General features: G+C 43.9%; 1 protein-coding gene across 1 annotated transcript in view; it reads left to right on the top strand.

The window, feature by feature from the left end:
• The first annotated feature begins 432 nt into the window (after positions 1-432).
• Positions 433-26,247, top strand: part of OXSR1 (oxidative stress responsive kinase 1) — an 87,641-nt gene continuing 61,826 nt past the window's right edge. Inside the window, exons 1-2 of the mRNA XM_023921902.2 lie at positions 433-699; positions 19,711-19,823. Of these exons, the coding sequence (XP_023777670.2) occupies positions 630-699; positions 19,711-19,823 (183 nt within the window). The 5' untranslated portion in view covers positions 433-629. The remainder of the gene's footprint in view (positions 700-19,710; positions 19,824-26,247) is intronic.

Below are 26,247 nucleotides of genomic sequence, written 5' to 3'. Positions count from 1 at the left end.
CTCTGCGTCCCCTCACGGCAGGATCAGGCCGGGCCCCGCGGGCACAGGGACCCGGGAAACGCCAGCACATGATTGACAGCCGCTCGACCAATAGAAGCAGCGGATCCGGCAGCTGGCAGCCAATCGTTGCACTCGCTGCTCTTAAATCTGCTCCCGCTCCCGCCTATGCCTGAGGGCGGGGACAATGTTTGCAGCCGCCATCTTGTGTGTGGCATCCCCGCCCTTTCCTTAGGGGCTCCTCCTCCGTCCTTCGCTTTGAAATCCTCCCTTACCGGCCCGTCCCCAGAGGCCGGTGGTGATAACCGAGCAAAGCGTGGCGTAGTCGCTTTCTGGCGCCGGGCGGAGAGTCGCCACGCCGCGCTCAAGATGGCGGCGGGAGGCGCCCTGCCGTGGCGGGCGGGGCGCACGCCGGTGACGTTAGCGCTCCGGGCATGGGCAGGTGCAGGAGGTGGCGGCGGCCGGAGTTGGGCCGGCGGTAGCGGCGGGAGAGGAGGAGGCGGAGGAGGAGGGGGCTCGGGCTCGGCCGGGGTTCGGGGACAGCCGGGACACCGCAGCGCCTCCTCTCCGCTCCCTCGCCCCTCGGGGACGCTCCCCCTCGCGGCGCGGAGGGCGGCGGGCGCGGCGCGGCCATGGCCGAGGAGCCCAGCGCGCTGCCCTGGTCCATCAACAAGGATGACTACGAGCTGCAGGAGGTCATCGGTGAGCGGTCATCGGGGTTGAGGGAGGGGGGTACAGGGCGTCCCTCGGATGTGGGGATGTGAGTCCGCTGAGGGAAGGGGGGGGTTCGACCCCCCTCAGCTAAGGGGGATCCTGTCACACGCCGCGCAAAGGAGTAGGACTGTGTGGCTTCCCCCTCCCTCAGCCATGTGAGGGTGTGAGAGGGTTCGTTCCCCCACAATGAGGTCTGAAGGTCTGGGGGACCCTTCAGTTATGGGAGGTCTCCCCCCCACACTCTGAGGGCTGTGAGGGTTTGGGGTGCCTCTCAGCTGGAGGGGGGTCCCGTCGCACACCCCCCGACACGGACTGGGACTGTGTGACCACCTCCCTCTCCTCCAGCCACGTATGTCGGAAGGATGTGAGAGGATTTGTCCCCCCGCCTTGCGAGGGGCTCTGAGGGGCGTGAGGGTCTGTGGGACCCCTCTGCTGAGGCTGCTGCCCCTCCTCATCTGTGTGTGGGGCCCAGGGAAGGGGATGTGGGTCTGCCCCATCCCAGGAGAGGATTGTGGTGGTCGCGGGGATACCCCCCTGGCAGGGGGCTTATCCCTGGCCTCTGCTCGCTCCTTGGGCAGCGTCTGTGTCTCCTTGTGTTGGGACGGGAAAAGCCTTGCCGAGGCTTTTCTTCCCACCACGGTGTGGTTTGGGATGTGCAGGGCGTGAGGTGGTCAGCGGGAGTGAACTCCAGAGCTTGCGTGGGCTCTCTCCTTCTAGGGCACCGCGTTCATTTTGGGGAGACCCCACCTCTCAGCAGTTTCGGAGCCCCGCGCTGCTTTGGTCATTGCACGGAGGGTTTGCTAGAGCCGCCGAACGAGCCTTTTACCCTGGGATTTTGCTGCTGCCTTGCGTTTTCATTCATTGTCCTCAGCTCGAGGCCACAGCCCTTGGTCTCTCCATTAAATGATTTTTTTATTTTTTTTTCCTTCTTCGCTCTATCTTGGCATTAAACTGGCTAGTTACTGAAAGCCTCCCGCTGTACTGATTTATTAGTTGTCTCGACCATTTTGTTGGGGTGTGTTTGAGGGATATATTGCTCTAGGGCGAGTGTGTGACACATCATAGGTGGTGCCACAGGTGACTCTAAGGTCAGTGCCTCCCGTCTCACCCTCCGGAGGCTCGGAATGAATTAGGAGAGTGGCAGGGCAGGCTCCCGGCCATAGGGTTTTAGGAAAGAGGTTAATTCTTTGAGTAATCTTTGTAGAGTGCTTTTATTTGAAGTTTCTGGATGACGTAGCACTGTCACTGCCAGGCTTTCCATCTCTGCCTCGTGGGGAGGCTTGTTTTCTGTTGAGGGTGGAAGAGTTAGTGAAAATGCTGTTTCAAGAGATTAAATTCTTCACATTGTTTAAAAGTAGGAAGGAACTGAAGTTGTGGAGTAGGGAAAATCTTTCTGGAAATCCCTGTTTCTCTGTGGGATCAGGCTTTGTCTTCTCCCTCTGCTCAGAGGAAGCAGCAGTGCTTTAGGAAGGAGACCAGCTCCCTGTAAAGACTGAGAAGATGTAATCCTACAGACCAACCCTTTAAATCTCTTCTGAAAAATGTGCCCTGGGGAGGAGGATGTTCAGCCTCCCTGAGGAGCAGGAGATACAGGTGTGGGGAGGAAGTGGGAGAACATGCCACCCGTTTCCTGGGGAAACAAATGAATTTATCTGTGTGGGAAATACTTCATTTTCTTTTGAGAGCCTGCAAAGGGGTGCTTTGTGGTGGTACAAAGAAAGTATTTGGACCTGAGTAATCAAGGATAGGAGCAAATGCCTCTTTGTAGCTGGGGAGTGGGGTGGGATGGGAACGAAAGAGAATGTAAATACACTTCTACTCTTGGGAGAACTTGCTCTGGAGACGCACATCCCACAGCCTCAGACTGCTGGGAGGAGCACAGAGATGTGTTGTCTCATGTTAACTGACAGAACTTGGGGAGAAATCTGGAAAAAGTATTTAATTTCTTCTGTATCTTTTCCTAGTCCCTCTGCAAACTGAGTTTCTGGATGTTGCCTGCTCACTGAAAGATTGTGTTGGCATTTTGGCATGTGATGGAGTGTACACTGAGATGTGTATATTGCAAACATATGGTTTCTCTTTTTAACTTTCCTGTCCCCTGCCCCCCCTTTACTCGTTTCAAACACTGGTGTGTCTGCCAGCGGCCTGGATGGAGATGTGACGCAAGTTTCCTAGCACGTATATGATTTGTGGGACAAAATGTCACTGTGTTAACTGAGCTGGACTGCCTTGCCTCCTGCTTCATGTCTTCTGTAAACCTCAAGGGTTTTTTGGTTGTTTTTTTTTTTTTTTGAGCTCTCTTTATAACTGAAGTGCTGTAAAGGTTCTTCAGCAAGGAACAAAGAGATGTTCTGGTGTGGAAAGAGATGAACCTTGTACCGGTGCTTTTAAAGGATTTAACTTGTTTCCTGATGGAAAAAAACATTACTCTTAAAATTTAGAGTAAATTTTGAGTTTACCAGCTCAGCCGTTTTTCGCATGGAATAATGGAAATCCATTTGTAATCCAGTTCTTTAATTTGTACTGGTTTTGCCTGAAAATAGCCATATGTGGCTTTTATTAGATGTGGATGGTTCCATACCACTCAAGTGCAGTATTAGAAAAAGCAAGTTTCCTACCTGCAAAGAGAACCTCAATTGTAAAACTACCCCCCCTGATTCTGGCTAATACTATATATAAATAAAAAAGGATTACTCAGCACTGGGATGACTCATGCCATTATGAAGGTGTGGATTAATACCCATGTTAATTATGCTTGGTTAGTGTTAATAACTGCTGAGTAGCCTCCTTAGGCTTTAATAACTCCTGATACACTGAATCAAGGAACTTTGATCAGATGAGAACCTGATTTCATTTTAAAAAAGGATAAAATGCAGGTGGGTTAGAGGAAGTAATTTAAAAAGCATTTCAGTGAAATGTACTCCCAGAGTAGCGAGAGTTCTGTAGGTGAATAGGGCCTCTGGAGATGCTGCATTTTTTATCTAAAAAGCAGAATATAGTCTGTGCCACGGTTCTGAAGGTGGTTGGTCTTCTGAGCGTGAATTGCATATAAATTACTGCAGTCTTCTTTTTGAAGCCTGAAAAAAATTCGACCTCATGCTGCTTGTGCTGATCAGATACTCACACATGCGAGTTCCCCTGGATCTCACAATTCCTCTTGGAAATGCTGGTAGCAGAAGTGAAGTTGGTTGGAACTGGGTCATTCTCGTTTTGCTACTTTTTTGGAAAGATGAGAGCTGTGCTGACTGTGGCTGTTTGATTTAGGAGCATCCCCTTTGCTGCAAACAGCCCGTGCCAGAAACCGGTGATAAATTAGTGGTGGGAGTGCTCCCGGGCTCTGTTCCTGTGCCCTCTCTCCCCTGACAGATTCCTTTGCAGCGTTGAAGACAGCGCGGGCTGCATGAACAGATGTGGTGGGAGTTTCTTATCCCATCAGAAATCAAGCCTAAATTGAAAATTGAAGTCACCATTTAAGGAATGATTAGTTTTGTTAATGACTGTTTGAGTAGCTTTGGAGTTGGGCTTTGCCTGTGAACATGTTGATCTTTTGGTGCTGAATGTTTAGATTTTTATCTGTGTTCATCCCAGCTCTGTGTGGGAGAACTTTTTTTTGTGGGTAGAGAGGAACTTAAAATTAAGGTATCTGCTTTCCCAAATTTTATCAAGGTGTCTGTGGTCATCTGTTTGGTGCTTGTGTAGGAGTCTCATGTGCTGAGAAATCACGGCTATTGAAGAAGAACAGCCTGGAGGTGCTGACCAGGAGCGTTCGGGGTCTTTGGATGTAAAAACCAGACTGGTATGGGAGGCTTTTGTCCAATGATAACTTTAGGGGCTGGGTTTTTGTTGTTTTTTTTTTTTTGGAGCATGGTGTTCATTGCTAGCTGGCTGCAGCCAGTTTCACACGCCTGATACTTAAAACCCATTCAAGAAAAATGTTACACTGTATAAAATAGAACTGCCTGAGCTCTAAATGGAGTGTTTAGGATTCAGTCTTGATGCCATATGTTTTGTTTTAGCATTTCCTCATGGATTCCCACTCCTCCCCCCCAGCTTTGCTGAGCAAAATTGATTCCTACAATGTATTCCCAGAATTCAGGCTGGTTAATTCATTTGAAGACTTTCTTTGTGCGCTCATTTTTTCCACATGAAGTTGGTGGAAAAGCCAAAGTTGATTTTTATTATGTTAAAACTTACATTGAATTAACTTTGGGCAAATGTAGATAAGTAAAAAAAATGAGTGGTCATTCATAGTACTTGGTCTGCTTGGGAATTGAAGTGGGAGATGCTCAGTACCAGTTTCTCTGCTGCTTTGGAGGTGGACAGATATATCTTGTGTGATCCTGAGTGCAACAGAATATCCAAGCTGATCTAGGTTACCTTTCCTTTGGATACTTGACACATCTCATTTCTTGAAGACCTTTGATACTATTGCCCTGCTAGAATCCGAGCTGAATTGAGTCTCTTTTCACCTCTGGGGAAGTGAGAGCAAAAGGTGTTTGGTTGTGCATGTGCCTTTTTTTAGTGCCTCTGTTGCGTGTGCCCTGATAGGAAAGAGGATAAAATGCACAAGGTAACAAAATGAGGGCTTACAAAGCCAAGCAGTGATGAAGGAGGCTGGCTGGGAAGAATACGTGGTTGTTAGTCTTGCCTGCTGGTTGGAGGGGGAGAACAGAGACAGATCCTGCTGCTTTCATCTATTCCAGGGTATTAGGAAAAAAACAACATGCAGGGTGTTTCATGTGGAAGAGTTCACACTTTCCTGGGTTTGGTGTCTATGTAGTAGTTGCTTTCAGTACTGTTAGGTACCTGGACCCATTAATGTTTAACACTCCCATTTCTCAAGAATCTATTTAAATAGTTTCAATTTAATGCAAATATCTTGGTTGGGGCTGGGAATTGTGGCTGTGCTCTGCTCCTGAGCACACCTGAGGGCTGTGCATGCTGCCTGACAAATGTATGCCTGGGAGGCTTCTTGCTTCTGCAGCTGATGAAATCTTGAAGAGAATCAACTCTTCCCCAGAACGTTTGTCTACTTAAACTTGGCAGCATCTCTTTTCTTTCTGAGTGTTAGCAGCTTGCCCACTAAGCCAGAGTCTAGAGATGTAATCTTTTCATAAAAGATGGAGCTCTTTAAAATGGTGGCAATAACACTTATTGCTAATTGTATTGGTGCCTTTGCAACAAACTGTGTCTTGGTCAGATTTTCTTGGAAGAGTTCCCCAAAAATGGATAATATTCATCGTAAAGCTCTGCAGCAATAAATTTAGCTGTGGACATCCTAATGGAGTGCTTGTAAACTTGATGTTATTAAACTTTCTTAATAGGGAGAGACAGGCTTGAGAGCTTTGTGGGTGTAGAAGAATAGCTGTTGGAGCAGTGGAATTTGGCATTGCAAAATCTCTGAAATATCAGGATGCTGGGGCTTTCCAGACAAGTTCAGCCTATTATCCTGCATTCCCTTTAGAATCAAACAACTGAGATGCAGATATGAAGGACTTGGCTCTCAAAGTTGCTGCAGTTTCCTGTGACTTCACCTAAGGGAGGTGAGCCTTGACATTTCTAAAAAACACGTGAAACTCCGTCTCTTCCTGGCAGCCACATGGGAAAGTCTTGGAGACAGGGTTAGGTCCCTGGCTGACAGGCAGTCCAGGCTCTTAATCAGAAGGTCATAGCTCTTGGTGTGTGAGAAAAGATGGGGTACCTCTGGTAGACAAAATAATGCATATACTAATGAAGGGAGCCAGACTAAGAACAAAATCCAACTTGTCTGGCTTGAGTGAGACAGGATCACTTTAGCAAATGGTGTAATTACAACTGAATGGCAGCAGGGATACAGGTGCCTGACTGGGTCCACAGTACTGAGTGATAATTTCTCATGTTCCTTGTGTGCATGAACATAAATAAAGGGACTAACCTTAGTGTGGGGTTCTGTCAGGCCTAAGTTTGATCCCTTAACTTGTTTGAGCATGTTGTTTTCCTTGAATCACTGCTCATGAGTGGGGTTTTCATGTTAATCATCACTGCCTGCATATTGCTTGTTTTTAACCATATTAGGTGGTCCTGTTGCACTGTAAAAGCAGGTAGGGATTTGTGGTGATACAAGTGACCAAACAAAAAATCCAGTACTTCTTTTCACAACTACTCAACAGCTACAACAACCAGCAAAGTTTTTTTTCCAAGTCATTTCTCTCACCACTCCCTGAGGTTCTTAAAGATTGTTGTTTCCTGGTGTGCACCACTGCATGCAGAATTTTTGCTTAACATGAACTTTCTTGTAATTAAAAGAAATTCCATCCTGGAAAAAAATACTTGGTTATGTATCAACCTCCATCAAACTGGAGTCTAATGTGCCTTGCCAGGGTTTCTGAGACCTCTTTGATTCTACACATTGGTAAGTCTGCAGGTGATGATTGTCTTCCACTCTTAAATGCTTCACAGATCCCATCTGTGAATGAAGTACAGCGTAAATTCAGAGCACTGATTCACTTTCTCACCAAATTACCATATTAGGCAAATCTTACTTTCACCTCCCATCCCTTAGTTTTATACAGCTTGTACTGCATGCATGTGAAACGACACCTTCAAAGTCTGGTAACTCAGTCAAATTAAAATGCATTTGTGAGGGAATACAGAAAAGCTTTTCTGAATGAGGTTTTAATTTTTTGCCAGATTTCAATTTTCTGCTCCAACTGCCTAGTCTTGAGAGTTTGGGGTGGGGGAGAGGAAAAATTCTTGTTTTCTTTCATTTCACTGTTCTGTGCTAGACTGACTTTATAGCATTCTCCCCAATGGATATTTCCTTTGGGCAGGAAATGAGCCTATGTAAATTCATTCTGGAAAGAAAAGGTACAAGCAGCTGTTAAGGAATAGTGTGAATTGAAATACTTCAGTGATCATCTCTTACTGTAGTAAATTCTCCTTGGGTTTTGCTGAAGTTTTACTGTTTTATAGTCATGAATGGTAATTTAAGGACAAACTTTACTCTTATTGCTAGCACCTTGCTATTAATAAAGCTGTGTGGGAGGATAGTGTTCCCATTTCATCCATCCACAGAGTTGAATTAAGTTAAAACTGCAGAGTGAAAATTTGACCTTGAGTAACCACCTCACTTCTGGTGAGATCTGACTGAGCATGTGGCTTGTCCAGTGGTATCCTCTGCTGGCTTGTTGTGTGGAAGAATTGAAGTTGTCTTTTGCCTTAGAGCAGAGCTAATTGACAAATTTTACAGTTCAATAGAGGAGAGGGTGTTGTCCAGAAGGAAAATGTCTAAAAAAACTAATTGTGAATATGGAATTGTGTTGAGGTACTTGTTGCAGGGTGTGAGATTATTGCATCTTGGGGCAGTTCAACAAATGCTTTCTAAAACTGAAGGTTTACTAAATATTGGATGAAAGCTCCATAGTTACTGCTGGACAGGTTGTGCATTTTCAATTTTGATTCTCTCCAAGTTAAGCTCTTGTTCATTTTCAGTCTTCAGGGGATTTTAAGTCCATTTCCTTAGGTTCTGGGGTTCATTCCAGCTCTTCTGAAAAGGAAGCCTTGAAAACAGTGCAGAGGGTATTGGAAAATGATGGTATTTGAAAAGTGAGAGAGCACATTAATGGCTGTGGGATGAGAGCACTTACAGAATATTTTTCTTAACAAAATTATCGGTTCGGCTGTGCCCTGAGCTGATACCTGTTGAGGTAAGTGGGGTAACTGAAACTGTAGTTGGGAATTCCAGGCTGTCTCCAGCTTCAGAAAGGCAACACAATATTGGATTATCTTGATGCCTTGAAAATTTGTCAATTAAAGACAATACTTCTTGTTGTGGAGTAAACACCTTTCCTGCAAAATCCACAGAGATGGATTTTGTGATGTCAATTTTCAGACCAAAACCGGAAAGCTCCTGTCACTTATGTTCCTGAGACACAGAACTAGTGTGGACTCCCAGGGTCGTGGCGCTCAGTCCCCTGCTCTGGCTGATGCTAAATTGTATAATCCCTATACGGAATTAATGAATGCTTGTGCTGGAAATGGCACATGGGGGAATTACAGACACACGTTCTGTTAAACACTCAAACCTCCCTGTGACCCTGTCATTGCTGGATGAAACAGCTGCTTAATGGATTCCCCAGGACAGTGGGAAATAACAATGCCTTGTATTTCATAGCATGTGGCTGAGGCTTGATGCTTTTCTTACAGTACTTGCTTTATGTTCAGGCTGTATCTGCAAGGACAATTCCCTTTGAAGGTGCAGAACCTTAGCATTTGTGCTGTCTCCGGACCTTAAAAGTATTGATACAAGTGTCTCCAGTTTGTGATTCTTCATGATCTACCAATGGAAATGGAACTCTTTGGAAACTTGATGTGTTACGTCTTTACTTCCTAGGCCACTTCTTTGTGAACCATTCTGTCTCTCACCATGTGAGGTAGTCATAAAATCATAGGGTCGTGAGATCATTAAGATTGGAAAAGACCTTTAAGATCATCAAGTCCAGTCGATTACCTTGTACCACTGTGTTCACCACTAAACCCTGTCCCCAAGTGCCACATCCAGTGTTTTTTTAACATTTCCAGGTGTGGTGATTCCACCACTTTCCTGGGCAGCGTGTTCCAAGGCCTCACTGTCCTTTCAGAGAAGGTGGTTTTCCTAATATCTGATATAAACCTCCTGTGGTGCAACTTAAGGCCATTGCCTCTCATCCTGTCACTTGTTACCTGGGAGAAGAGACTGACTCCCACCTTGCTACATCCTCCTTTGAGGGAGTTGTAGAGACCAGCAAGGTCCCCCTCAGGAGCAGCAAGCAAGTTGAAAGGTGAGGCCATAAGTTCCATCCTTTCACTAAAGTAAAAATAGTCATTGAGGATGCCAATTGCTGTCTAATAAATAGCTTGGTATTAACAGCTAATAAATACCTTGGTATTGACTTGCAGCAAGCTGTACTTCACTGGAAAAAGCATCTTGAGTATGAACAGTTTTCCTGTTGAACGACTCACCAATGCAAATCTTATTTGAACAGCTGAGAGGCTTGATGAACTGGCAACCTCAGCTGAGTTATTTGTCCAGATCCTAAGGCTCAGGATGGTTCTCATTACTCTTGGTTAAAGAATGTAATTTTTAACTAGTGGGCTAATTGTGTGTGCTGAACAGACTAATAGAAGCAGAAAATATTTACTAGATCAAGATATTTTCTAAAAAGAAAGGATAATAGCCTTTGAGAGTGGATATATCTGATACTTAAAAGCTTATTTACCTAAAATAACCCTGGTACTATCAAACATCTGCACTGTAAGCAGACAGATTGTTCTGTTAAGTGGAAACCCGGCCAAATAAAATATCCTCTACAGCTGACAATTACATTTGAGACAGAGTTCAGAGATAAAGATTGGGAGGGAGGAAAGGAGAACACTGGCTTGGCTACTGTACCAGTGCTGTGTTTTGAGCCTTGGTAATACCTGATGACAGCCAGCATGATATTTACATTGCTGCATATACCATAAAGGCAACTGACAGTGATTAAAAGGGAAGGATGAACCTTCTCCAGTGAAGTTGCTGTGCTTGGAAATGAGATGTTTGAGCCTGCTTTCCATCGTGTAGAATTAACACTGCATAGCTGCAGTGCCCTTTAAATTAGCCAGAGATGTTGGCACAAAATCAAATAAATATAATTGGTTTCAAACTAAAAATCTAATTTAGGCATGCTAATAGCATCTTAAGTAAATGTGGCAGGTCACGCAGAACTTGTGTAACTGGCCCTTGGAGCTTACTGTAGTTACTGCCATGGGGAAAATAGTCTCAGAGGTGTTCCCCAAATCACCTGGGTACCTTGGACAGCTGGAGGGTGTTTTATTAAAAGCATGATGGAATGTCTACAAGTCTGGACTGATTTGGGATATCATGAGGGCTCTGGGAGATTAGGCATACAGCCAAGAGCAGCACCCTCTGCCACCTTCTCTTCCATGCTTTGGTGTTTGCAGTGGAAATTTTGGAGGAATATCAGATGGGCTGATACTCCTCCCTTGTAATCCTCCTTTCTGTTGATACCTTCTGTGGCCAGTGGCTTTTCCCCTGGTCCTTTTTCCTCCTTACATCTCTTGCCCTGGTGTGGAGACTGGTGCTGGGGGGCTGCAGCTCTTTGTCACAGGGAGGCAGTGGAAAGCTCACCTTGGCTGCCTGTGTGTGGGCTGGTGACTGCAGATGAAATCGAACAGCAAAGTGACCCGGTGACAACTTTGTCACATATCTTGCTGACATGCTTTGCATGGCCAACGCTATTCCTCGCCCTCTGCTCCAGTCCTGGCCTGTTTAATATTGACAGGCTGACTGTTTTCTCACCAAGCCTGTCATTTCCCTGCTTAGTCTGTGAGGATTCTCAACCTGAATGTTTGCTGAAGGTGGAAAACAGATGACATCTTTCTGTGTTCAGGGCCTAAGAGATACTGAAAGATTTTTGAGAGAACAATGCAGTGTGGGGTGGGGTGAAAATTTCCATAAGACTTCCCTTCCTTTCTGCAGAAACCTTGGCGTTGAGTCGTTTAGATTACAGTAGCTAACCTCACTCCAGCGTAGAAATCAATGTCATATATTTATCTATAGTTTAGAGTTCATTGGGGCCATGGGGAGATGTACCTTGCTTGGGATATTGCCCATCAGTTGCTGATGGCTCTGAAAATAATACCAGACTTATTACAAGTGATGTGTTTTGGGTTTAAATTCCTTCCTGTGAGTCTAAGACGTTAATTAAAGACTTGGGCAATAAGTCTGCAGCATCGAGTGTTTCTGTATTGATGGACCACTGGAGGGGAAACATGTTTAAGCAAGTGCTGGCCACCACTGTGTGAGTTTTGCTGGCTTATCATCCTTCTCCACTGTTCATGGAGCACTTGGAATCTTGAGAAATACCTTGTCTTACATGGGCAGAAACCTCTGAGCTCTGGACATGATTTTCAGTGTGGTTTTCAGTGGTATTCTCAACTGCAAGAGCTCTTGTCAAGATGGTGAATAGCTCACTGTCAGCAAGTTTATGTGCTGTTCAAATGTTTTGGCTCTATTTCTAATTGGACTGCAGACTTCCAGAATATGCTTCTCCTTATTTTCTGAACTTCTTTGAGCATGCTTGATTAATACTGGAATATCAGTCGCCTGTTGGACACTGCAGGTGCTGAACATAAATTGAGCAAAGACTCTCAGGCTTTAAGAAAGGCACATAATGGTGTCTAAATAACAGAAATCCCTTGTATTGTGAGTACCATTTGAAATCTTTGGCCTCACAACTTGCACAGAACCTCAAACTACTTGAGCTCTGGCTGTACTGGAATAAATGATCAGAGAGCATTGCAAAGTGATACCCCTGGAATTTAAATGAAATAAACAGGAATTCACGAGCAAAAACTGCTTTTTCCTATTCCTCCTTCTAATTCTTCAGTAAAAGGTCTAGACTTTTTTTTCTAGTCATCATATATGCTGGTGTGAAATGGAAATCACTTGTCTTTAAGTCTTAATTCTCTGCCTGGACTTGTTACCTCCCTATTCTTGCCCTTTCTCAGGGTGTTGTCCAGCACATGCCCTGTATCTTACTGTACCTGCAGCCACCTTTGGCTTGAACCCAGCTGAATGTTCCCAGCATTGGGCTGTGCTCAAGGTGAGCCTGAACTGGGAATGAACCTGCTGCTTGCAATGATGTGAGTTAGGCTGAACTGAAGGGCAGGACAACATTTTGACATTGACCACACGGAAATGCAAAGTTTTAAAATTATTTATTTAAACCAGGGTTGAGCTGTTGTTCCTAAAGCCTTTTCATCATAAGTACAAGGCTACTGTCTTGTAAATGTGAGAGTTCAGCTGTTATGCTGCTTGCAGGGCTATTGCTTGCACGTAGTGCAGGTGTCTTTATGTAGTGTGTACTTACGCTGTGATATGTAGTCTGTGGGGATTGCTGGTTTTCCTCCACATCCCCCATATAGGCATTAAATTTGGCTCCTTCACAACTTTGCAGTTAAATCTGCTTTTGCTTTCTGCCTTTGCTTATTCTTCTCTGATTTATTTCTTTCCTGCACTGTATTAGCAAGTGTTTCTCTCCCTCTCCTCTGTACGGTATCTTTCCATTTCTGCTGTTGATCAAACACTGCATGACTCGAATTAAGAGAAGGTGCACCAAGTTAAACCTGGCCTCTTACTACATCTACCAAGGTTTTAAATAGGTGCTTGTGCTGTTAATGTGGCATCCTTTATCTTGTAAAGAAATGTAAAGCCTTGGTTCTTCTCTCCATAGGCAATGCTATTCACAGTAAGTTTTAAGGGAATTAATTGTGGAAAGGTATCTGGGAGTGAATGTGGCTGTGTTGGTCCAGCTCTGGGAGCTTCCTGGGGATGGGTGCATGTCTGCACTCCCATGTTACTGTGGGAAAGGAGCTGTGCTCACTCCTGTGCTTTTGTAACTTTTTTGTGTCTTGGCTATGGATTATTGTTCTGCTGCTGCTTCAGTTTACCACAGGCTTCCCAACCAGGCACAGAGCAAACCCAGCTGAATTCTCCCTTACTGGTTTTGCTGCTGCTCCCGATGTCTCTAACAGCATTACTCAGAGCCAGCTTGCTGTTTGAGCTTACTCTGGGCAGTGCTAGAAGCACCCAAGTGAGATTTTTGCTGGTTTGGGGCTGTAACTCCACTTTTGGAATTGTTAACACTCTTCCTCTAGTCCCATGCTGAGTAGATCATACTTTGCTGTGAAAGCTTTTTCCTCTCCACAGGTAAGCAGACTTTTTGTCCCCTCTGTGGCAATATTAAGAGTATGTCTGAATCCTGTTACAATTTCCCTTTGGCTTTTTTAATGTTATTTGTAACTGTTACTGTAGATTGCATCTTCCATTTTGTAGTAAGAATGTGACATGCAGTGGGGAGATGGCTTGAAAAACATATTGAAGGACCATTAACATTACATTACTTCACTTTTCCTGAATCGTGGGGCTTGTGCCAGCAAGATTTTGACATTCAGTGGACTCCTGTTACCAAGTCCTGCTTGGGGAAAGGAGTATTCCCACCCCATGCTGAGTTGGCTGGAAATTTGAGAGTAGGCGCTTTTTTTTTTTTGGCTTTTTTTTTGCTCACTTGTTTTTAGAAGCAGTCCATTCTCTGCAAGAGGACTCTTCTCACCAGAAGCCTCAAATGAAGAGCAGAAAATAGAGGCATCACTTTGCCTTTGTAGGAAGTGGACCAAACAATGCAAGATCAGTCTGAATTTGCAATCTGGTATTTAATTCCCGGTTTAATTAGATCTGTATTTGCCCTGTGCTCTGTAAGAATGCATAAGAAGTTGTATTCTCAGTCTTGTAGCTTCTTGTTTTATTGCTGTATTGTCCTTGGAATGAGTAATCAGAGCAGGGCTCCCACAGCTCTTTGGCATGAGGCTGTCAAAGGGTTGAAGCATCCGGAGATGGAATGAGCCTGCAGACACACAAATACCAGGCCTGGGTTGTAAAGCATTAAAGGTCTCCTGGGCTTTGGGGTACCTGGAACCTGAAAGTCATTGCTTGGTCCAGAGCAGCCTTGCTGGGAAGTGTTTTGTGTGCATTGTTCATAAGAGGAAAACCCGGGGGCACAATTATAAACAGAGCCTGCGTCACAAGCGGCTTTCTGGCACCACACTCCAGATAGTGGAGGATGGATTCCAGATCTCACTTAAAAATAGAGAGGTCGTGTGTGTGGCAGGGAAGGGTGGAAGCACTGGGCAGGGCTGTGCAGAGGTGTTCGGCTGAGCATTGCCCCATTCCGAAGGAGACTTGGGAATGTGACTTACCGTGGCAGGTGTGGAGAGCGGGATTTCTCCAGCCTTAAAAGAGTTGTTGCTGTCCTCAGCTGTCTAGTAGGAAGTTCTAGAGGAGACGAAGCTGAATTGTGCAGAGGTGCATGCTGGAAGACCAAGGTTGGGAGCAAAACTGGAAGATCTGATTAGTTAGCAAGGGGGTAAAAGGTTTACCATATGGGTGGTCAAACACAGAAACAGCCAAAAAGATTGTAGAAATATCTCTTGTTAAAGAAAATCCAAATTAGAGTGAATTCAATACTGAGGAACCTGATCTAAGTTGAGATTTGATCCTTTCAGCAGGAGGGTGGATTAAAGATTTCTTCAAACCTAAATGGTTTGTAATGTTCATTTGACCCTGGGAAGGAATATTTCCTCTACAGAAGGGATTTGATACTGCAGTAGGATAAAGACTGATGCTCTAAGACTGTCACGGAACACATCCTCTGTTGATTGTAACAGATTTGTGAGCAACTGAGTTACAGTGAAGGGAAACTTTCACATCTCTGAGGGTGCCTAAAGTAAATTTAAAGCTTGGGCAGCACTGTTTTAGAGTCCTCCTTCCATTAACTACTTCAAATTGCTATTGCACGTGGTAGGAGAATACCATCCTGGAGCCAGGATTTGATGCTTGTCTTGTGACCGTTTGGCATGAGTGTTCCGTTGCTTAAGCAGATTTCTCTGCCAAGAGGATCTCTGGCTTCAATTGCATTTGCCTGGGAAGAGGCATCAGTGCAATTCATCCCAGTCTTACTGGGAGAGATGCAATGTCCTTATGTGGCTGCAGAGATTCAGTTAAATTGGAGACAAAGTGTGTAGGAACATGCTGTGTCCCCATATAAGTCCCCTGTCTTTCCACTCCTCCAATTAGCCTTGAAATAATTGGCTTCCATTAACTTCAGATGAGATTTCAGAGGGTTTGTCTTTATTTTCAAAAACAGAAGCTTCATGTAAATTGTGGAACTGTAGAGGAGATGGGATTCATCATCCTTTGAAAGCTGATGCTGGGCTTTCATGGGGAGTTTGTTTCAGCTTAAGGAGTTTAGGCTGGAACTGTGGGTGCTAAAGGTAGAGGGACCGTGGGTCCAGAGGAGATAACCTGGAAAATCAGGCTTCAGTAATTGAGTGCTTGGGGACTTTTTTATTTGGGTTATTTTAATCCTTTCAGGGGTTCGTTTTATTTCAGAAAGAGCCATTTAATTGTAGAAACATGAAAGAAGTAGGGGTTAGAAAGGGTATGTTTTCCTCTTAAGGCAGTGTTTTCTAAAGCGGGTCTTGACCCTCTTATGCAGGAATTTTGCAGCTGCTATCCTAAGGGTTGGAACTATATCTGAGAGCCTACAGAGGCAAAAGCGGGGGGTATTAAGCAGATCCTAATACCCATTTGGGGTCTTTTTCCTCCCCATCATCCTTCAACAAAATGATCTCCTGCTTTTCAGGAATAAAGCAGCAAGCATTTGGCTGTGCCTGTGTTTCATTGTTTTGCTAAGCCTTGTGTTGGAAGAGATTAACCAGGGAGCAAATTTTCTCCGAAAGCTGATCTTGAGAGAGGCGGAGGGAAGAGCCTCAGCACTGACCTTGATCAGAATGTCTTGAGGTGGGGAGTGAGTGGGAACCCAGCACAGGAACATTAACCCTGTGCTGCCCCCATTGTCGAGACTGCAGTTGGCTCTGATCACAGCACATCTGAGACTGCTGGGAGAGTTGGTTTGTCCAAGTTGTGCTACCCTGGCACAAACTGCCCTTGGGGTTTTTCCTCACTGAAGGTTGTTCATAGCAGCCCAGGAAATCTCTTCCCTCTGTTGCCCATGTATTTGTTACCTGCCCTTAAACTTCTCAAAACTTCATCTATGAGCTTTTGCTTTGTCTCTCTCTTGGTGTCATCTCTTCCTATGCTTGTTTTCACTTAGGAATGTGTTCAGCATCCTCGCTGCAGCTTCTCTCCTTTCTTTGTCTTGCCACCCTGCCATTTAATAAGCAAACCATGTGGCTGCAAAGCCTGAAGTGCCCATGTTGCCATGCTTTCTGAACTCTCCAAAGAAGCATGGAAACCCGTCTTTGTTTGGTCCCAGAAGCACGGCATGCTGCTGCTGCCACCAAAGAGCAGCTTGCTTGTGGCACATCGTGCTGCAGCTTGGCTTAATCCTCGCTTGATACGCTTTTGAGATTTCATTGTTTCTCTATAATTAGTGCTACAGAGGAGCTGAAAGAAATGACGAATTAGCAGGAGAGGGGGGAGTGGGAAGAGCAGGTGGTGATCGAGCTAAAGAGAGCTGCCAGAAAAGTAGGAGCAGCAGGGAATTAAATGGGAGGAGTTTCGAGTTCAGATGATTCCCTGCCATGTGCCCAGAAGGATTTAGTTTGGGATTTCATTACTGTTCGAATAATGCCATACACTCACAACAGATCAGGTCCCTGTAGGCCAAGGCATTGTCCAGCACTTAGTGAAAAGCAGTTTTTGCCCTGAAGTCCTAGTGAGCATTGATCCCATAGACTTGGGGACTGGAGAGGAGCTGTAGCATGAGTGGTCCTGCTTTTAGTTAGGCTGCATCCATTGTTTCTGGTAGTAACGTCCAAAAAGAATAAAACACAAAGCTATTCTTTGTGTGGTGACTTATTTAAAGCCCTCAAGACTTCATCTTGCAAAGGATTTGGTTCACAGTAATGATGTTGCATCTGGATTGTAGGAAGAACCTCTGTCAGTCGTGCTTACACAAACTGGGTTTAACTGGCACAGAAATCCTGGGATGTCATGCTGTGGGGGGATGCAGGAGTATGCTGACACTATTGACTGTCTGAGATATCCAGAAAGAATCTTTGAACACAGATACCTGTTCTGATGAGGACAGGTAGCTTTAGAGTTAAAAATACATACTGAGAAACCAACTGGGGAGTGAAAAGGGTTGTGTGACAGGACAGTCCTCTGAGGTGCACAGTCATATATTACAGCATCTGGCTTGTGTTTTCAGCCTCTATTACTATGCACCAAGACATCCAAAGAAAGAAATCATAATACTGGTGTTTTGCATGTGTCAGCAGTAACATTACTTCTGGGATCTAACTCTTTCCAAAGAACCGATACAGTGTTTGTTTTTTGTTCTGACTTCCGAAAGGCTATTGCTGTAGGGAGACCAGCAGTGCTAGGAAGTGCAAACTCACTTCTGCCTTTTGTCACCACTTATGTGTGTGCTGCTCTCTTTGTCTTGAGCCTTTGTGTTTTTACTTTTTTTTCCCCACCAAAGAAGCAGCAGAAACAAAACAAGAGAAAAAACGAGGTTTCTTGGGTGGAGAGGAGTCAGTGCCACCCAGGATTGCCAGTGAGTGGGAATTCATTTGTGCTGGGACTACTGCTTTCATCCTGGATTCCTGCACCTGCTGAGCAGAGTGACCACAGGGAGTGTATGTGGAAGTTTGCTTTTGGGATGTTTGTCCTGTGTTTAATGTTGTGTATTTCAGCTCTGCTTATGGCAATCTAACCAAACAAACTCTGCTGTCAAAACCTCCCCCCTTTGCTCTTTCTGACCACTTTCTGTTAAATATCTGCATAGACTTCTCCATCATCTGTCATTTGCTCAGGCACCTGCTTACAGCACTCAGACGTTGTTTCCAATGCCCCTTGTAAATATTCTTGCTCTTATTGCTGTCCTTTTCCTAATAACTTTGTTTTGCCTTGTGCTATGAATAGTCTCTGAAAAACAATATGTGAGCAAGTAATAAATGGCCTCAGTCTTGAACTTCTTAAAAACCCATTTGCCTTAGGAAATAATAAAGCTTTAGCAACCTTAGCAGTTTGTGTTCTGCACACTTCTGCGTTTTGCCATTAAAATGTAAACTCCTGAGTACAGGGAGTCCTGGCAAGCTGATGCTGATGTCCAGGGTGCACTGGCCATGCCATATAAAGTGAAGTCAAAGTCCTGTAGCTCCAGTGTAGTAGGTGCTGGTTGAAGATTAGAGGAGCAGAGTCCCACACTTCAGGGCTTTTTAATTTCAGTGTGACTTGGAATGGAGCAGTTTTCCTCTGTCTTTCAGGGCTGGGTTTCAAGCTCTTTCCCTCACCTGGAATTTTATTTGGGTTGGTGAAACTTGGTGTGACAAGGCTCTTGATGGTGATTGTAGGGAGCTTCAGTAGCCTTTGTTTGAAAATGGAAGTTTTTGCCCCCAGTTTGTGAATGTACTAGAAAAAAACCACAAAGGTTGCAAAAATGTGCTCTACCTGAATTTCAGAATCTGGAAGTAATTTTCATAGTGTTAAAAATAGGAGAATCTGCTAAAGTAGGTGTGTTACACCAAAATGCACAATAGTTGTTTTAGTTTCTCTTTATTTTTATTAGCATTTTTTAGGTATTTACAATAGGAACCTTTGAGTTATTTTCCACATATCCTACCCCATTTTTCATTAGTGTAGGTTTTACTCCTTTCTAGTGAAGTGTGCAAATGTTGGGAAATGATGAAGGTAGAAAGTAAAGCAACAAGGTGTCCTATTGATGAGAGGTGAATGTTGCAACAGCTTCTGGAGGCCAGCAAAAATGAGCTTAACATCAAATAGATTTTAAGTCTCACTATTGCAAAGTCCCTTTCATGTCAAAGGATATGATGTTGCTGAGTACTTTAAATCCAGAACTCCCCACTTGTAGCAGTTTGAAGGACTGTATGTTAAAATGTGGTATTTTTTCCCTATTGTGGCTGCTGTTTTCAACCCAGAAACTGAGGCAGTGTGAGAGCTGGAGCTGAACCTGTTCAAACAAAATCCACCTCATGTCTTTGCATAAAATGAGGAGAGATGAGAACATCAATTAGTGCATAAAAATATTTGAGAAATCTCATTCGTGTCGGTAGCAAAGAGTGGCTTGTTTTGACACTTTGGGTGAACACATCAGGTTAAAAGTCTGCGTGACCTCAGTGGCATATCTTTTAAAAGTACATGAATAGAAGCACTCTTTTATAAGGAAGCTGAGTCTGGAGAGGGTTTTTGGTCTGCAGAGCTGTAATGATTCCTGGAAGGGATCATAAAGATCCACTCGTTTTTCTTCAGTATCCCAACACCTGGATATGGTGGCTGAGCCAACCCATGGAGCTGCACAGTGGGGAGAGAGCTTTCACTGGGCTTCTACCTGGCTCTGCTGTCTTTACTATCTGGCACTCAGAATTTCGTTGTCTGGCCTCCCTCCCTTCCTGCTGAAGTCCATAAGGTGTTGGTAACTCTCTTTTTCCCCCCAGGGAGTGGAGCGACTGCGGTGGTCCAGGCAGCCTTCTGCGCTCCGAAGAAGGAGAAGGTGGCGATTAAACGGATCAATCTTGAGAAGTGTCAGACGAGCATGGATGAACTCCTGGTATGCAATCAGAATTTTCTGGGGAGTTGTATTTCAGTTATTTATGAAGTATCCCTTTGCCAAGTGCCCTTAAAACTTTTCTTGAGGTGGGGTGAAGGTGAGGGAACTCAACTGACTTTGTTAGAGGCAGCTCAGTTGTTCTGGCTGTGGGACATGGTACTTAAAATGTTAAAAAGATCAGCTGTTGGAAAACTTCAGACTGTTTGTTTAGAGCTCAGCACTTTGTATAATCCCTTTGTTTTGAACTGAGTTAATGTGCAAGTGTGAAGCTCTGCTGTACCCACAAGAGCTCTGAAGTTTGAGGGGGATCCAGAGCTACATGCTTTCAGAACATTTAAAATTTAAGGGAATGGCTTTGCTTTCTTTTCCTTTCCTGAAGTTCTTTACATTTTTTCCCTTCACCTGTAAAGAGAAGAACAGAATGAATTAGCCGTTGTTCCTAATCTCTTTCTGCTACTGATGCCAGCTAAAGGGATCACTGGCATATTGCAGGCTGCCATATGGAAACCCCAGTAATTCTGAGTTCAGGACAGGAGACAGAGTCCTTTCGAGCTGTAGTGCTGTAATTTTCTGCTGCTCTGTGCCTATTTTCTCAAGGTTGTCTCAATGAAAAACAGATTTTTGCAGTAGCTGTGGTAACTGAAATTTCCCTTTTCTCATCTGGGTCCTGTATTGATGGGCTTGGTTTTCTTCTGTTTGTGTGTGTGAGCTGGTGCCTCTGCAGTGCAGTGGTTGTCTCATTCACCTCACATCTGGAACAGCCCTGAATTTAAGCCAGGCAGACACAGACATTCTTGTGAACATTGAGGTGTCTCCACTAGAATGAGAAAGCTCCTGGGACAAAACTTTCCATAGTAAATGTTGGCATTATAGAGATAAGGCCTGGTATCATCTTTTCTTCTGATGCACCTCACTAGGATTTTTATAATCCTGCGTTGATTTTCTGTCCCCTTGAATCTTGACAGCTTCTGTAGTTTGCCTCAGGCATTTGTTTTGGTGCTTGCAATTAAAAGGTAGAACAGAAGCAGAGTTTGGGAGTCCTGCTACCTCTACATTTGTAAAATCTTCAGCAAATCACCTAAACCACAGTTTCAGTTTCCACCTAGTGTCTAGTGGTATTTTTGTCATTATGGGTATCTGCAAATCTTCCCTGGTTAAGAGGAAAGGCCCCATTCAGTTTGTCAGTGCTCCTGTGGAGGGTTGCGTGTAGGACTCAGGATGGTCTGTGTTCAAATCCTCTTATGGCTCATGCTAGTGTAGGAGTTCAAGATCTCAGTTTGTCCTTTTGTCCTTATACCAGCTCTTGGTATCCTTTTCAAGCCTTTCGTGTGGCTTACCCATACTACCCTGCCTCAGTGGTATTCCTGACTGCATTATCAGGATGTAGTAATTGAGACTGATTCTTTGAGTAATTGCCAATTCTGGCTAAAAACATTAGGTTCAGAGACACTGCAGAGACTTGATGTGTAATTTTAGATAAGTACTTCTAATTGCACATTTTAAGTCTCTAGCTGACCCATTCCTCACAATGATTTTTCCTGTTATGGGTGGGCCTGTGATGTATTGCCGTTGTCAGCTCTCCAGGGTTTCCAGTTTTGTGACTGGATCTGGTGTGAGTCCTTCTCTGGGGATAAGTATGCAGCTGTAAGTATTGCTGAATTTAAAAGTCATAGAGGGGTGTGGAGTGGCACAAAGATTGTTCTGATCTCTAGCAGCTTCCAGGGGCAGGGGTTGCTGAGGTAGATGTGTTGTGTGAAAAAGTGTTTTCCCTGGGTTTGCTCTCAAATTTGTCAGTCTGCTGGATCACCAGTGTTGTTTCTCAGTGCAAGAGCAAAAAGAATGGAAGTTCCTGATTTCCCAGCTCTGTATGCTCCTATCTTCGCTTCTTTTTGTCTTGTTTCCATATCTTCTTCTACCCTAAAGCAAATATTCTCAAGTTTTATGGTCTTGCAGTCTCCCTTCATGGCAGTTTTCCCAATTAGTTTAACTTTCCTGAGCAACTACTTTGTATTGCAGGATTGTGCCTTCCCACCAAAAAAAGAAAAAAGTAACTGTAGATGGTTGGTTGCGGGTAACAGTTGTTTTAAGAAGCAAATGCAATGACAAATATGATGAGTTTACATTGGGGTATGTTATGCCCCCACCTTGCTTTCTCATCTCCCCCAGTGCAGTTAAAATCACAAACTGGAGCTTTTGTGAGCTCCATTTTCCTTCTGTTGCTCTGAGGCCATTTGAGCACAGCAGTTATGGTGAACTCTGCTTTCCTGCCTGGGGTCAGGAGGGTGCTCATGGGTTACAGCACTGCCCACTCATTGGACAGTGTGGTAGCAAAGAGAAAATTTTGCTTAAATGATTTTATAATTATTTTTCTGCAGTACCTCAGACCTGTAGGCTTCTCTACTGAAGCAAGCTTTCTTATTCCCAGAAGCTGCATAGCCAAGAGGGTAGAACAGTCTCAAATTGCTTGGGAGAGGGTAGGGAGATGAGCAAACAGTACTGCCATCCTTAAAAAGGATGGTTTGGTTTTTGTGCACTTTTTTCAATGTCTGTGCTGCTTAGTGGTTTGCACTTGTAGTTCTTGGGATGGAGAAGAGGAAGGTTAGTATGGAATGGGAATTGCCAAGTAAGTGGCTCTATCACCAGCTGGATGGATGAGTGTCCTTGGGCTTCCTTTAAGCCTAGCTGGTGTCCAGAGGCCAGGAAATCTGGGACCACATCCTTGCTTTGGAGATGGTCTGCTTAGAGTAAGTAAGTGCTATGACTTGGCTCATTAAAGGTATTGATCTTGATCCTTTTGTCTCAATATACATTTGAGCTGTGTGGGTGGTCAGGAATAAACTGCACATTTTGCATATACTGTATGACATTCTAGGTTAATGCACTAGATTTATTTATTGCTGATATGGGATATGGAAAATGCAGGAAGGGCCAGTTTTGTTGAATCATGAGCAAGCCAAGTCAAGGGCATTCAGCTCTTCAGCAGAACTGCTAATTGTTGTAAAGAATGTAGACAGTAGGAGCAATGCTGGGCAGAGATGGGCCTCTTTCTAACTGAGCTACTGAATCAGATGATGTTTGTCAGGAATTTATTTCCATGCTCCATGTTTATCTTTTTTTTTTTCCTTGAACATTTTTGAATGCTCACTAATCTTTCCTAGACTGCATGTGGGATTCAGCTGACAAAGAAGCACAAAGTAGCTTATAATGATTCTTGCTCAGGTATGTGACTTGGAGTGCAGTGTAAGGAGAGGTGGTTAAATACAGTGATGTCTACAAATGATCTTGGACTTCTTGATTTATTTTACTGAAATTCCACTTTTTATTTGTCTTGCAACCCACAGTAGTTAACAACCACACTGGTATGGGTTTGCAAACAGTCTGCTTGCTCATGTGTTGTGTTTCACAGCTGCACACCATTCAGAGCTGTGTTTTGCTCTGACTCTTTTCCATTGCTGGTTGCTTTGCTGCTGTTGCCAATTGTTGAAACACTGGTGTAACATCTGCCTCAAAATAACCATGTCTCCAGCCTTTTTTCTTGTATAAGTGTTTTCTTGTTTTGAAGAATTACTGATCTAAAAGGGCTTAAATCCCCTCTCTGTCCTACAAACTCTACTTCATTTTCATGCAATTAAAGCTGAATTTTCTTTCATCCAGATGGAGACTTCTTTCTCTTGAGTAGCAGATGACGTGGGTTGTCAGCTTAGCAGTTACCAGGAATGTTGAACAGCAGAGAGGGAAACACAAACTATGGGATATTTCACACTGGGCTTTCCCAGCTAGGGGGGAATGCTGCCTGTTTATTCCCTAGGATGATTCAACAGGAGACAGGCTCAGGAAGGAGCATGGGAGATGTGGTACTGCTGTTCCTAGAAAGATTCCAAATTCTTCCTACTCCAAAGACTGACTGCCCTGGGACTGACAGGTTACACACAAGTGAAGGTACTATTTCAGTGCTATGGCCAGAGGGCAGTTAGAAAGGCTGAGGGAACAAGTTGAACTGCAGTTAAACAGAAATGTCCTTTAGAATTTCATGGAAATAACCCAGGAAACTTGCTGCCAATAACATGGAGATCAAATATTGTGTGAGATTAAATAAATCAACCTATAGCTGAGAAGGTTAAATTAGATAGGATTTAAAAAAGGGATTATGAACTCCCCTGGTTTAAAGCATAAGCCAACTGTTAACTGCCCAGGCTTAGTCAGAAATCTACCCTATGGGCAGATAATTGTGTAACTGCTTGTTATAGGGTTTTTACACCTTCTTTTGAAGACTTGGACAGGATATTGAACTGCCTTTGATCTGACGGAGCATTTCCTACAAGTGGATTAACCAGACTAGAAGGTTGTTGGGAACAAAGCAGCAGATTGCTGTGGAAGTAGTACAGATGTTTCATCCATGCCTGTCATCTGATGAGAATTGCTGTTATAATTCCATTTCCAGGCCTGAGGACCTTCATAGTTGCTCCAGGGAAAAGAAGTCCCCAAGTGTCAGTGTCAGGGAGCCTGATAAATTATATATGGTTTCTGTATGGTTATTTGAAGTGCTGTGTTACATGTTCCTTGCATGTTGGGATTGCAATTTAGGACTTAAACCCATGCTGGGTACAGCTTGGTTGTATTGTTTATCAAAGCAGCAACAACAGAAGTCTAAATTACTGGACTGGTTTAGGTTTTGTTTTGGGGTTTTTTGTGTGTAAAGGTCACTGTGAACATCAGAGTTAATGGTGGGTGAAGTCCTGGACATCGGGTGTCATCCTTCACTTGGACTGAATGAGCACAAGATGGTGCATGTAAAGAGCTTTAGAGAGTTTGCAGCTGTCTGTGGCCACTGATCACATTGAAAGCATTGCTGAGCTGTAAGAAGTGGTATTGATGTGAACAACTGTGAGGGTCATTGATAGGTTAGTTTGGGATGTGGATAAAGCTGGCTTGCTTGTATCTATGAGAGGAGGCAGTCACTCACCCATTTGCTTTTTGGCTGAAACCAATAAAAATCACCATACAGGAATTGCTACACCACAACAGTTCAGAAACACCTGCTTCCTTCAGTACATTTTCACTAATGCTGAAGAGTTCTAAAGAGGGAATGACCACTGAATGAGGCTGAAGGGTAGTCATTAAAATGGGCATCTGCTGAATGATTTGCATGGGACTGCTTTGTTCCCATCACTGAAGATTACTTAATGGATGAAGTGTGTTTCTCCTTTTCAGAATTGTTTCTTTTCCACTGTTCTAGGCCTAATCTAACCCCTCTTTACTCATACCAGTTTAGCTCCTGTAGCTGCTTGAGGCAAAGAGTTGAACTGGATAATCCAAGGAGTAGGAGTTGAATCAGAATATCTGATTTTGTCTTTTTCCCTCACCTTTTTAAAAAAGTGTGCCTCTCATTAATTTTGGTAGAACATATTTGGTTTTATTTTTTATTTTTAGTTATTTTGCTGTCTCAAAAGGCAAATGAATTATTATTCTGAATTTTACAACATTTTAACGTTAAAAATTTCTCTTGGAGCAGAATGTGAATGGTTATGGCTGCTTGTTGGACTGGAGCTCTAAATCCTGCTTTAAAAGGATGAAGAGCAGCTTTAATGCCTTATCTCTCAGCTGAAATCTCATGCTATAAGATCTTTGCCAGCCATAGTTGAAGCACTGATGTTTTCAAGGGGTGATCACATCTGACCTGCTTTGATTTCTACCTCAGCCATGCTTTCCCTCCCCACTTCTCTTATGGTTGTGATTCCCTTCAAACAGGGTAGCTATGTTGATAGCTCTCTGGACTCCTGAAGCTGCAGGTGGCCACTTGAAAGCACTCTGCTGCTGTGCTGTATCTCCTGAGTCCATGTCAACATGTAGGAAATAAATCTAAATAAAGCACAATTTTTTTTCCTGGTATTTGGGAGCAAGTGCCTCTGAAGCAAGCCTCAGGGGCAGATAAACACAGGGTAAAGTGTGGTGATGTGAAAAGAAAATACTATTAAGAAACTTGAACTGGTAGCTAAAACACAGCTTTACCTGTTCCTATTAATTCAAACTTCACTTGTGTGTCACTGGGCAAATAAACCCTCATCTAAAATAGCTGATCTCCAGAAGTATGTCTGACTTACAGGAGACTAATAGGTTGCTTATGATTCTAGATTGTATGTCACTGCAGTTTTATTACTGTTTTGCAAGTCTTGAAATGTTTCTTTTATTGCCTGTAGAAGTACTGAGAACATTTGTCAGAACTCTTAATGGAAGCCATGGAGGCATTTAGAACTAATCCCAGTCTATTTGCTTTTGGTATTTGACAATACAGATATTTTTAATATCTCGCCCAGGGTGACCATGTAACCATTTCCAAGCCATTGCCTGTGTCTAGACATGTTTTTGTCGGGAATTCATTCTCCGTAGCTGAGCAGAAAGCAGAGCAATTTATGGGAATTGGCAG

The sequence above is a fragment of the Cyanistes caeruleus genome, chromosome 1 (genome assembly GCF_971803275.1).
Source record: "Cyanistes caeruleus chromosome 1, bCyaCae1.hap1.1, whole genome shotgun sequence".
NCBI classification, from domain to species: Eukaryota; Metazoa; Chordata; class Aves; order Passeriformes; family Paridae; genus Cyanistes; species Cyanistes caeruleus.
Note: the sequence above shows the minus strand (reverse complement) of the source record. Positions and strands in the feature narration are given on the sequence as shown.